This window comes from Pristiophorus japonicus, chromosome 8, assembly GCF_044704955.1.
Source record: "Pristiophorus japonicus isolate sPriJap1 chromosome 8, sPriJap1.hap1, whole genome shotgun sequence".
NCBI classification, from domain to species: Eukaryota; Metazoa; Chordata; class Chondrichthyes; family Pristiophoridae; genus Pristiophorus; species Pristiophorus japonicus.
The window spans coordinates 137470916-137484326 of NC_091984.1; the positions used below are offsets into that span (position 1 = coordinate 137470916).

Below are 13411 nucleotides of genomic sequence, written 5' to 3' on the forward strand. Positions count from 1 at the left end.
GTGCTGACATGGATTGAGAACTGGTTGTCAGACAGGAAGCAAAGAGTAGGAGTAAATGGGCACTTTTCAGAATGGCAGGCAGTGACTAGTGGGGTACCGCAAGGTTCTGTGCTGGGGCCCCAGCTGTTTACATTGTACATTAATGATTTAGATGAGGGGATTAAATGTAGTATCTCCAAATTTGCGGATGACACTAAGTTGGGTGGCAGTGTGAGCTGCGAAGAGGATGCTATGAGGCTGCAGAGTGACTTGGATAGGTTAGGTGAGTGGGCAAATGCATGGCAGATGAAGTATAATGTGGATAAATGTGAGGTTATCCACTTTGGTGGTAAAAACAGAGAGACAGACTATTATCTGAATGGTGACAGATCAGGAAAAGGGGAGGTGCAACGAGACCTGGGTGTCACGGTACATCAGTCATTGAAGGTTGGCATGCAGGTACAGCAGGCAGTTAAGAAAGCAAATGGCATGTTGGCATTCATAGCGAGGGGATTTGAGTACAGGGGCAGGGAGGTGTTGCTACAGTTGTACAGGGCCTTGGTGAGGCCACACCTGGAGTATTGTTTACAGTTTTGGTCTCCTAACTTGAGGAAGGACATTCTTGCTATTGAGGGAGTGCAGCGAAGGTTCATCAGACTTATTCCCGGGATGGCGGGACTGACCTATCAAGAAAGACTGGATCAGCTGGGCTTGTATTCACTGGAGTTCAGAAGAATGAGAGGGGACCTCATAGAAACGTTTAATATTCTGATGGGTTTAGACAGGTAAGATGCAGGAAGAATGTTCCCAATGTTGGGGAAGTCCAGAACCAGGGGTCACAGTCTAAGGATAAGGGGTAAGCCATTTAGGACCGAGATGAGGAGAAACTTCTTCACCCAGAGAGTGGTGAACCTGTGGAATTCTCTACCACAGAAAGTTGTTGAGGCCAATTCACTAAATATATTCAAAAAGGAGTTAGATGAAGTCCTTACTACTAGGGGAATCAAGGGGTATGGTGAGAAAGCAGGAATGGGGTACTGAAGTTTCATGTTCAGCCATGAACTCATTGAATGGCGGTGCAGGCTAGAAGGGCCGAATGGCCTACTCCTGCACCTATTTTCTATGTTTAACATCCTCTCTGCATCCACCTTGTCAAGCCCCCTCATAATCTTATACGTTTCGATAGGATCACCTCTCATTCTTCTTAATTCCAATGAGTAGAGGCCCAACCTACTCAACCTTTCCTCATAAGTCAACCCCCTCAACTCTGGAATCAGCCTAGTGAACCTTCTCTGAATTGCCTCCAAAGCAAGTATATCCTTTCATAAATATGAAAATCAAAACTGCACGCAGCATTCCAGAAGTGGCTTCACCAATACCCTGTATAACTGTAGCAAGACTTTCCTGCTTTTATACTCCATTCCCTTTGCAATAAAGGCCAAGATTCCATTAGCCTTCCTGATCACTTGCTGTACCTGCACACTATCCTTTTATGTTTCATGCACAAGTACCCCCAGTACTTTGCAATCTTTCTCCATTTAAATAATAACTTGCTCTTTGATTCTTTCTGCCAAAGTGCATGACCTCACACTTTCCAACATTATACTCCATCTGCCAAATTTTTGCCCACTCACTTAGCCTGTCTATGTCCTTTTGCAGATTTTTTGTGTCCTCCTCACACATTGCTTTTCCTTCCATCTTTGTATCGTCAGCAAACTTGGCTACGTTACACTCGGTCCCTTCTTCCAAGTCGTTAATCTAGATTGTAAATTACCAGATAATCTGTTTTTTTAGTGATGATTGGTTGAGGGGTTAGTATTGGCCAGGACACCGAAGAGAACTCCCCGATTGTCTTGGAATAGTGCCGTGGGATCTGTTACATCCATCTGAGAGGTCAGATGGGGCTGCGGTTTAACGTTTCAACCAAAAGATGGCACCTCCGACAGTGCAGCGCTCCCTCAGTATTGGATATGTCCACCTCGAGTTTACACTTAAGTCCCTGGAGTGTGACTTGAACCCATGACCTTCTGACTGAGAGATCAGAGTGCGAGCACTGAGCCACAGCTGGCACCTTAGAAGGTTGACATCTTCAGTCCAGACTGGGAGAGGCGCGAGTTCGGGGCCCAGAAGAAGCGAGGGCCCAGGGGCAGCGCGGGCCAGCCCACATTGCGATATGTGCGCGCACTAGGTCCATGCAGCAGAGTTGGTTTCCAATCGCCTAGGTTAAGCCTGGCCACTGGACCAAGACCTAGCTCTGTCAAGCCCGTGTGGTGGTTGGTGTGCAACGGTCACCACACATTAAAAAAATCCAAACACAGGCATCTTCCACCCTTTAGGATTTAGTTCAGGATCTGGAATATTCGGTCCTTCATTGAAACAACTGTGAACTCATCCCTTTTTGGCCTGGAAGCAAGTCATCCTCGTTTTGAGGGACTGCCTATGATGATGAGATTGGGAGTGTTGGCCTGGTTTATCTGCTCAAGTCTCTGGAGTTGGCCTTGAACCCATGACCTTCTGTCTCTGAAGCGAGCATACGACGCACTGAGCCACGGCTCACACGACGGCCAGGATTCTGTATCGGGATTCACCTCCGGCAAATGTAAAGCAGGTGACTGCCCCTGGCACATTCCCACACCGATAGCCGCAGTGCCGGGGTACCCCGGGTAGGACTGGAACACACCGATCACAGAGGTGAAAGGTCAGTGCCCGAAGCCAACACACAACTCACTTCCCAGGGCCTGCCACACCAGGACTTAGAGAAATCTTTAGGGAAGAAGAAGGATTCAGTTGATGTAAAAGAAAGAGTTGCATTTATATAGCGCCTTTCACGACCACCGGACATCTCAAAGCGCTTTACAGCCAATGAAATACTTTTGGAGTGTAGTCACTGTTGTAATGTGAGAAACGTGGCAGCCAACTTGTGCACAGCAAGCTCCCGCAAACAGCCATGTGATAATCTGTTTTTATTACGTTGATGGAGGGATAAATATTGGCCAGGACACTGGGGATAACTCCCCTGCTCTTCTTTGAAATAGTGCCCTGGGATCTTTTACAGGAATGGGGTACTGAAGTTGCATGATCATATTGAATGGTGGTGCAGGCTCAAAGGGCTGAATGGCCTACTCCTGCACCTATTTTCTAGGTGTCTATCATCATCATCTTAGGCAGACCCTCGGGATCGAGGAAGACTTGCTTCCACTCGTAGCATGAGTTCTTAGGTGGCTGTACAGTCCAATACGAGAACCACAGTCTCTGTTACAGTTGGGACAGATAGTCGTTGAAGGAAGGGGTGGGCAGGGAGCCTGGTTTGCCGCACGCTCCTTCCGCTGCCTGCGCTTGATCTCTGCATGCTGTCGGCGACGATACTCAAGGAGCTCAGTGCCCTCCCGAATGCACTTCCTCCACTTAGGGCAGTCTATGGCCAAGGACTCCAAGGTGTCAGTGGGGATGTCGCACTTTATCAGGGAGGCTTTGAGGGTGTCCTTGTAATGTTTCTTCTGCCTGCCTTTGGCTTGTTTGCCGTGGACGAGTTCCGAGTAGAGCGCTTGCTTTGGGAGTCTTGTGTCTGGCATGCGAACTATGTGGCCTGCCCAGCGGAGCTGATCAAGTGTGGTCAGTGCTTCAGTGCTGGGGATGTTGGCCTGGACGAGGACGCTAATGTTTGTGCGTCTGTCCTCCCAGGGGATTTGTAGGATCTTGTGGAGACATCGCTGGTGTATCTCTCCAGCGACTTGAGGTGTCTACTGTACATAGTCCACGTCTCTGAGCCATACAGGAGGGCGGGTATTACTACGGCCCTGTAGACCATGAGCTTGGTGGCAGTTTTGAGGGACTGATCTTCAAACACTCTTTTCCTCAGACGGACGAAGGCTGCACTGGCGCGCTGGAGGCGGTATTGGATCTCATCATCAATGCCTGCTCTTGTTGATAGGAGGCTCCCGAGATAGGGGAAGTGGTCCACGTTGTCCAGTGGTCCTTGATGTTTGGGGGGCAGTGCTGTGCGGCGAGGACAGGCTGGTGTAGGACCTTTGTCTTTATTAATGTTCAGCATAAGGCCCATGCTTTCATACGCCTCGGTAAATACGTCAACTATGTCCTGGAGTTCAGCTTCTGTGTGTGCACAGATGCAGGCGTACTGGAGTGGTCTTGGACCTGGCCTGGAGACGGCGAAGGTTGAACAGCTTCCCACTGGTTCTGTAGTTTAGCTCCACTCCAGCGAGGAGCTTATCAACTGTGAGGTGGAGCATGGCAGCAAGGAAGATTGAGAAGAGGGTTGGGGCGATGATGCAGCCCTGCTTGACCCTGGTCGGGACATTGCTTGGGTCTGTGATGGATCCGTTGGTAAGGATCACGGGCCTGCATGTCGTAGTGGAGCAAGCAGAGTATGGTGACATAATTTTAGGGGCATCCGAAACGGAGGAGGACACTAAGAGAAACATAGAAACATAGAAAATAGGTGCAGGAGTAGGCCATTCGGCCCTTCGAGCCTGCACCACCATTCAATGCGTTCATGGCTGAACATGCAACTTCAGTACCCCATTCCTGCTTTCTCACCATACCCCTTGATGCCCCTAGTAGTAAGGACTACATCTAACTTCTTTTTGAATATATTTAGTGAATTGGCCTGTGGTAGAGAATTCCACAGGTTCACCACTCTCTGGGTGAAGAAGTTTCTCCTCATCTCGGTCCTAAATGGCTTACCCCTTATCCTTAGACTGTGACCCCTGGTTCTGGACTTCCCCAACATTGGGAACTTTCTTCCTGCATCTAACCTGTCTAAGCCCATCAGAATTTTAAACGTTTCTATGAGATCCCCTCTCATTCTTCTGAACTCCAGTGAATACAAGCCCAGTTGATCCAGTCTTTCTTGATATGTCAGTCCCGCCATCCCAGGTATCAGTCTGATGAACCTCCGCTGCACTCGCTCAATAGCAAGAATGTCCTTCCTCAAGTTAGGAAACCAAAACTGTACACAATACTCCAGGTGTGGCCTCACCAAGGCCCTGTACAATTGTAGCAACACCTCCCTGCCCCTGTACTCAAATCCCCTCATTATGAAGGCCAAAATGTCATTTGCTTTCTTAACCACCTGCTGTACCTCCATGCCAACCTTCAATGACTGATGTACCATGACACCCAGGTCTCGTTGCACCTCCCCTTTTCCTAATCTGTCACCATTCAGATAATAATCTTTGTTTTTACCACCAAAGTGGATAACCTCACATTTATCCACATTATACTTCACCTGCCATGCATTTGCCCACTCACCTAACCTATCCAAGTCACTCTGCAGCCTCATAGCATCCTCCTCGCAGCTCACACTGCCACCCAACTTAGTGTCATCCGCAAATTTGGAGATACTACATTTAATCCCCTCGTCTAAATCATTAATGTACAATGTAAACAGCTGGGGCCCCAGCACAGAACCTTACGGTACCCCACTAGTCACTGCCTGCCATTCTGAAAAGTATCCATTTACTCCTACTCTTTGCTTCCTGTCTGACAATCAGTTCTCAATCCACGTCAGCACACTACCCCCAATCCCATGTGCTTTAACTTTGCACATTAATCTCTTGTGTGGGACCTTGTCGAAAGCCTTCTGAAAGTCCAAATATACCACATCAACTGGTTCTCCCTTGTCCACTCTACTGGAAACATCCTCAAAAAATTCCAGAAGATTTGTCAAGCATGATTTCCCTTTCACAAATCCATGCTGACTTGGACCTATCATGTCACCTCTTTCCAAATGCGTTGCTATGACATCCTTAATAATTGATTCCATCATTTTACCCACTACTGATGTCAGGCTGACCGGTCTATAATTCTCTGTTTTCTCTCTCCCTCCTTTTTTAAAAAGTGGGGTTACATTGGCTACCCTCCACTCCATAGGAACTGATCCAGAGTCTATGGAATGTTGGAAAATGACTGTCAATGCATGCGCTATTTCCAAGGCCACCTCCTTAAGTACTCTGGGATGCAGACCATCAGGCTCTGGGGATTTATCGGCGTTCAATCCCATCAATTTCCCCAACACAATTTCCCGACTAATGAGGATTTCCCTCAGTTCCTCCTTTTTACTAGACCCCCTGACCCCTTTTATATCCGGAAGGTTGTTTTATGTCCTCCTTAGTAAATACCGAACCAAAGTACTTGTTCAATTGTTCTGCTATTTCTTTGTTCCCCGTTATGACTTCCCCTGATTCTGACTGCAGAGGACCTACGTTTGTCTTTATTAACCTTTTTCTCTTTACATATCTATAGAAGCTTTTGTAGTCCGTTTTAATGTTCCCTGCAAGCTTCCTTTCGTACTCTATTTTCCCTGCCCTACTCAAACCCTTTGTCCTCCTCTGCTGAGTTCTAAATTTCTCCCAGTCCCTGTGTTCGCTGCTATTTCTGGCCAAATTGTATGCCACTTCCATAACTTTAATACTATCCCTGATTTCCCTTGATAGCCACGGTTGAGCCACCTTCCCTTTTTTATTTTTACACCAGACAGGAATGTACAATTCTTGCAGTTCATCCATGCAGTCTCTAAATATCTGCCATTGTCCATCCACTGTCAACCCCTTAAGTATCATTTGCCAATCTATCCTAGCCAATTCACACCTCATACCTTCAAAGTTATCCTTCTTTAAGTTCTGGACCATGGTCTCTGAATTAACTGTTTCATTCTCCATCCTAATGCAGGATTTCACCATATTATGGTTACTCTTCCCCAAGGGGCCTCACACAACTCCATAAACCCTCGCAATTAACAGTGTCAAAGGCCTTTGTAAGGTCGAAGAAGGCCATGTATAAGGGCTGGTGCTGTTCCCTGCAACAATCATATCCGTTGTGCCCCAGAAGGGACGAAATCCAAACTGCGTAGGTGTCTATGCACCTGACAGGGCAGACAAGACCTTGATTTAACATCTCATCCGAAAGATGGCACCCCCTACAGTGCAGTACTGCACTGGAGTGTCAGCCTAGAATCATGTGCTCTAGTCCCTGGAGTGGTACTTGAACCCACAACTTTTTGACTCAGAGGCGAGAGTGCTACCCACTGAGCCACAGCTCCCAATGTAAAATGGGAGGGATGGCGGAGGGGAGCCAGAAGTACATGCAGTTGTGAAGATGACATCCACGTCGGGGAAAGCTGCAACGAGATTATCTGCCAGCCGGACGAGTGACGGTGCCAAGAATATGATTATATATAGAGTTTTATTTGTTCAGCTCATTTTGTTTTCAACATATTTTGAAGTGGCTTCCTTTTATCTGGGCGCTGCGCTGTCAGACTGCGAGGTGATTAACAACAGGGACGGTACAGGGCGTCTGCACCCCCGAGCAAGTCGGCAAAGAGTTTGATCTTTCCCGCCGACATGTGGGGAACCCTCACCCACTCGCTCACGCTGCCGATGCAAAGGCTGCCAGCAGCCTCCACGGCGCGCTACACAAATTCAGTGATCGCATGCAGTTTTGCGAATCAACCTTCAAAGATACCGCCATGCGATTTTTAAAGTTTTAAGGCACTTAAACCTCCCTGAGTTCCAGCTCGCTCGCTCTTTGTGATTTATGACTCCGGCGCATTGCTCTCCAAATGTTTCTCTCCTGCCGGCACTGATTCTGGCTGGGAGACAGTTCCACGCCCAACCAATGCGCCGATCAAAGCAGTACTTGCACCGCGCCTTAAATGTAGAACAACGTCCCAAGGCACAATCACAAAGAAATTGGACGCCGCGCCGAAGTATGAGTAAGCGGGAAGTGGGGGTCGCTCCTGAATAGCTAGAATTGCTTGCATGAGTCCAGTCTAAAAACAAAGAAAGACTTGCCTTTATACAGCGCTTTTCACAAGCTCAGGACGTCCCAAAGCGCTTTAGGGCCAGTTTTGAAGTGTAGCACTGTAGGAAATGTGGCAGCCAATTTGCACACTGCAAGCTCCCACAAAGAGCGACGTGATAATGGCCCAGATAATCTATTTTAGTGATATGGGCTGAGGGATAAATATTACCCAGGGCCTTCGGGATAACTCCCCTGCTCTTCTTTGAAATAGTGCCATGGAATCTTTTACATTCACCTATAAGGGCAGAGGGGATGTTGGATTATAATCTCATCTGAGCAAAGGCACCTCCGACAGTGCAGCATTCCTTCAGCACTACACTGGAGTGTCAACCTGGATTATGTGCTCAAGTCTCTGGAGTAGGACTTGAACACACAAGCCGCCTGACTCAGGTGAGAGTGCTACCGACTGAGTCAAGGCTGACACCTACTATCATAAAGAGACATCCGAGCCAAGCCCGGTGGTGTTCTCATCCAACTTGCACGGCACGAACCTGGTATTGCAGTACTTCCAGGAACGGTGCAGTGGCTCTAGGCCTTTTGGCTAAGAGCATTGGCGCAGAATGATCCTTGGCGTGTGCAAGGTGACCTCTGGCGTTTGTGATTTGACAAAGAATTGGAACGATTGGCTACGAATTTTAACAAAAAAAAACTTGCACACGTGCTTTCCAACAAGGGCCAACTGATAGGGATCAGGCACACAGACCCTGGCTGACTGCCCCCCTCCTCAACTGCTGAACTATCTTAGATCAGTTAACAGAGCCCAGATTGGGAATCCAAAGAGAAGACTTTTCTGCTGCTAAGCAAGAAAAGTATTTTACACAATAATCAGACGCGGGAAGAGGCTCACATTCTGAGGGCTGATGCTATTTCTCTTTCTTACTGACAGCCCTTTTGGTTCGGGCCTGGGGGGAAGCTCCGAAAATAAATCATTTTGCTTTGTTCCAAGACTGCCAATCTGTGCTCTGTTTTAACAGCTTCATCTTGTTGCAGCTGATTTGAAAAGGGAAAGAATTTGTGATTGTGCAGGATCTTGGGGTTACGGTGCTCGCTGCTGACTTCAAGGGGGGGGGCCGCAATTGCGTGGCACCCCACTTGGGGCGGTAACAGCCGCAAGGCGGGATTACCTGCACCAGGCGCGGCATTCCCGCCCCGTGACCTAAATTCGGATTGCTGGCCCCCAAGAGCAAGTGGAGCGCGAGTGTTGCGGGAGGAATCCGAGCCGGCCGCCAGTGCTACGCAATGGGACCCGCTCAGAAAGGGCCCTCCCCTTATTAAAGGGGAGGGCCAAGCTGCCGACTCTGTGGGGCCCGACACGGACCACCGGGGAACGGGGTGTCGTGGCATCAAGCAGAGTGCCGGGGCTGCCAGATCGCGGCACGGATCCCGTGATCTACCATGCAATGGGCCGCGACCAGTAAGTTGGCCGATGATTTATTTTAATGTGCTACCTCCCCTTTAAATTTCGTGCTGCAAGAGGCCTGCCACTCCGGTATGCGCCCCCTGAAACTGTCGCTGGCATCGCCCGGCCCAGCTTCAGGGTGCGCTCCCGAAATTTTGCTCCGGGGCAGAAACGGGTCGCAGGGCACATTGATGACATTGTCATCGCCGGCATAGTGGAGCGCAACCGGTTACCGCTGCCGCTAAACTACCGCCGACTTCTGCGGGAGTCGTTAGTGGTGCCACACCTGGGCAAAAAGTTGTTTGCACCCCGTTGGCGCTGTGGGGGGGGGGGGGGCATTGGGGATGCTAACAAGAGACGCAAACGCCCTTAATTTCTCCCCCCAAGACTTTAGAATTAGAACTTAGTGCTTCAGTGAAGGGTTGTGTGAAAAAGTAGCTTGATGGTCTTCGTTTAAGGCTGACAACTCTGGTTGGACCTATTCCTGGAGGTTTCACCACAAGACCTCCTACCTTCAACCGCCCTGCCCCCACACTCTTGCCATTGATTGCCCAACACAACCATCGTTACGGTGCTCTGCTTCCCCCTGACCAATTTGAAAGCCGATTGGATGATTCTTGACCGCCAGTCAAAACAACCTTTTTGCCCCATCTTCAACATTACAAATAAGCGGATGTGATAATCGGAAATGGAAAACAATATCCTCTTTCTGAATAACGCTATGATTTTTCTCCTGAGCTGCTCGCAGCAGTGTCCTGGACAGTGGTCTTCAATTTATGGAGGCTCCAGGCTAATCCAAACCTAGTTGCTGCACCGAGGCCCTGTCTGTCTCTTAGAAACATAGAAATTAGAAACATAGAAATTTACAGCGCAGAAGGAGGCCATTTCGGCCCATTGTGTCCGCGCTGGCCGACAAAGAGCCACACGGCCCTCAGGCAGCAGCCCTGAAGGTTACAGATAAACCTATGAACAATGGTGGAAAGGTAAAGAGCACTCAGCCCAACCAGTCTGTCTCACACAATTGTGTCACCCCTTACACTGAAACATTCTACACTCCACCCCTGGGAGAGGCAAAACCAGATAAAAACTCAGGCCAATTTAGGGAAAAAAAATCGAGGAAAATTCCTCTCCGACCCATGCAGGTGATTGAAACTAGCCCAGGAGATCACCCTGGCCGTACTCGATTCCCTGCAGTACTTACCAGCATACCTGCGCCGGCCAACAAGAGGTTATCCAGTCTAATCCCAATTACCAACTCTCGGTCCGTAACCCTGCAGGTTACGACACTTTAAGTGCCCATCCAACCATCTCTGAAAAGTGGTGAGGGTTTCTGCATCTACCACTTTTCTGCTGGACGTTAACGATCCTATGCCACTCGTCAAAGATGACCAAGGGCTTCTGGTGTCTTGGCTAACATTCGGGTTCTGTCCTTGGGATTTGGTGAAGGCAGTGTCAATTGCCCATCCCTAATCTCCCTGAGAGCATCAAGAGTCAACCACGTTGTGAGGGACTGGAGTCACATGTAGTCCGCACCGGGTTCCCTGCCCTGAACAACAGTCAGTCCTTTCAGGGTATTTTTGGGAAATAGAAAATAGGGAGAGATGTGATTGGTCTGCGGATTGAATGTACACCATCGCACAGAGTCAAGCCCTACCCCAGTCTGCAATACCAGTGTGTTACAAGGTCGAAGGAGACTGGCCCTTTCCATTTTTGCAAAGTTTAGCCTGAATCCAGGGACCCTGCTGCTGCCTTGAAACGCAATCTTATGAATCGGGTAATTTTCATTCTGCATTATGAAAGGAATATCGAATTTGGTGATGAATTAGGCACCGGGGCTCATCAATAAATCAATCTGAGTGGAAAAGGGGAAGCTGAGTGCCCAGACGTAAAATAAAAACAGAGAATGCTGGAAATCTCAGTGGGTCAGGCAGCTTCTGTGGAGAGAGAAACAGAGTTAACGTTTCGGGTCGATGACCCTTCGCCAGAACTGGCAATAGTTCGGAACAAACAGATTCTTAACAAGCACTGAAAGGGGGAGGGGAGGAAAGAACAAAAGGGAAGGTCTGTGATAGGGTGGAAGGCAGGAGAGATTAGAGAGACAAAAGGGATGATGGGCCAACTCGAGATGGTAATGGCACCAGTTAGAAAAAGATTAGTCTCGATAGGGTGTGAATGGCGGGATAATTACAAGCTGCCATGGGAAACAGAGAATTTTCTTTTCTCGCCACAGATGCTGCCTAACCCGCTGAGATTCCCAGCATTTTCTGTTTTTATTTCGGATTCCAGCGTCCACAGTATTTTGCTTTTGTATTTGTGCCCAGATGTAAAGGGTGGGATTGATACCGTTGTGCGTGAGTGAGGCTGATGTTGAGTTGGAACCAAGGCCGTGCACACATAACGCAACGTTACTGCACCCTCACCCACCCTTGTTTGTCTCTTCCCTCCGCTCCAGCCAAGAGTGACGACGAAGACTGTGGCGGAAAGCTGGGGCAGCTGCCGTGCAAAGGAGGGGATGACTCCAAAGACCCCAAAAGACCCAAACGGCCACGGACTATTCTCACCACGCAGCAGAGGCGTGCCTTCAAGGCATCTTTTGAGGTGTCATCCAAGCCCTGCAGGAAGGTAGGAGAGAGACGGAAGCGGGAATTGAAGATGGGGAGGGCTCGATCCCGCAGTATCATCACCCCGCCCCATGCTCCTATTTTATGTCCCACAGCCTCGCTGGCAGCTTCAGATCCCACAGGCTTCTGGCCTGCCTGGTCATGTTCAGGGGCAGAGGGCTGAAGGGTAGCTGTGTGAGCGACCCGCCCTGCTGCCTTGAGCACACCTCCCTGAGATTCCAGGAGTAAATGTCCATTGGTGGGGGGGGGGGGGGGTGCAATAATTTAAAGGGGACTCTTTATTGCAAGGGGGATAGAGTATAGAAGCAGAGAAGTCCTACTACAACTGTACAGGATATTGGTGAGGCCACACCTAGAGTACTGCGTATAGTTTTGGTCTCCGTATTTAAGGAAGGATATACTTGCATTGGAGACTATTCAGAGAAGGTTCACAAGGTTGATGCCGGAGATGAGGGGGTTGACTTATGAAGATAGGTTGAGTAGGTTGGGCCTATACTCATTGACGTTCAGAAGACTGAAAGGTGATCTTATTGAAACTTATAAGATAATGAGGGGGCTCAACAAGGTGGATGCAGAGAGGATATTCCCACTCATAGGGGAAACTAAAACTAGGGGACATAGTATTAGAATAAGGGACCACCCATTTAAAACTGAGATGAGGAGAAATTTCTTCTCTGAGGATTGTAAATCTGTGAAATTCTCTGCCCCAGAGAGCTGTGGAGGCTGGGTCATTGAATATATTTAAGGCGGAGATAGACAGATTTTTGAGTGATAAGGGAGTGAAGGGTTATGGGAAGTGGAGCTGAGTCCGTGATCAGACCAGCCATGATCTTATTGAATGGCGGAGTGGGCTCAAGGGGTCAAATGGCCTACTCCTGCTCCTATTTCTTATGTACGTCTTATGTAAAGCTGACGGTCGCTATCAAACCCATAGGAGCACCCAGCTGATTCGTGCCAAACCCTTACATCCTACTCCAAGCTCTGTGTGAAAGTGCAATGGTGGGGTTGGTGAGGTGGGGGTGGGGGGGGGGGGCGGTGAAATCGTCTCCTGCACCTTACTATAGAATGTAGCGCGCCAACTATCTGATGGGTATAGCAAAGGTTTCCCTGTGACGGTTTTCATCGTATCCTACATACTTGCTGGCATCTTGTGAGATTTAGGATCACAGGTCACACACAGATACCCAAAGAGTGAGCCAGAGCGGGTGAAGCCTATCCAGATCTATCTTCGCACACTCCTGTTTTGATGTGGGTTTCTAGTGCCTGCTCTGTGGGGGCCGCTGCTGATCATCGCCTCTTCCTTTCTCTCCAAGGTCAGGGAGACATTAGCGGCAGAGACAGGCCTGAGTGTCCGGGTCGTGCAAGTCTGGTTCCAAAACCAAAGAGCGAAGGTAAGTCATCGGCCTTCCAGAATTGCCCTGCAGTCTCCAGGAATCCCCTGGACATTGCCGTCACGAGCAAAAACAATCATAGTGTCAACTGTGGCTCAGCGGGCAGCACGCTTGCCTGTGAGTCAGAAGGTTGTGGGTTCAAGTCCCACTCTAGGGAATTGGGCACAAGAAAATTAGGCTGACACTCTAGTGCAGTGCTGAGG

General features: G+C 49.0%; 1 protein-coding gene across 1 annotated transcript in view; it reads left to right on the forward strand.

Annotated features, from left to right (window-relative positions):
* LOC139269167 (LIM homeobox transcription factor 1-alpha-like) overlaps positions 1 to 13411 on the forward strand; it is a 495303-nt gene that overhangs the window by 423620 nt on the left and 58272 nt on the right. Inside the window, exons 6-7 of the mRNA XM_070888268.1 lie at positions 11649 to 11818; positions 13131 to 13208. Of these exons, the coding sequence (XP_070744369.1) occupies positions 11649 to 11818; positions 13131 to 13208 (248 nt within the window). The remainder of the gene's footprint in view (positions 1 to 11648; positions 11819 to 13130; positions 13209 to 13411) is intronic.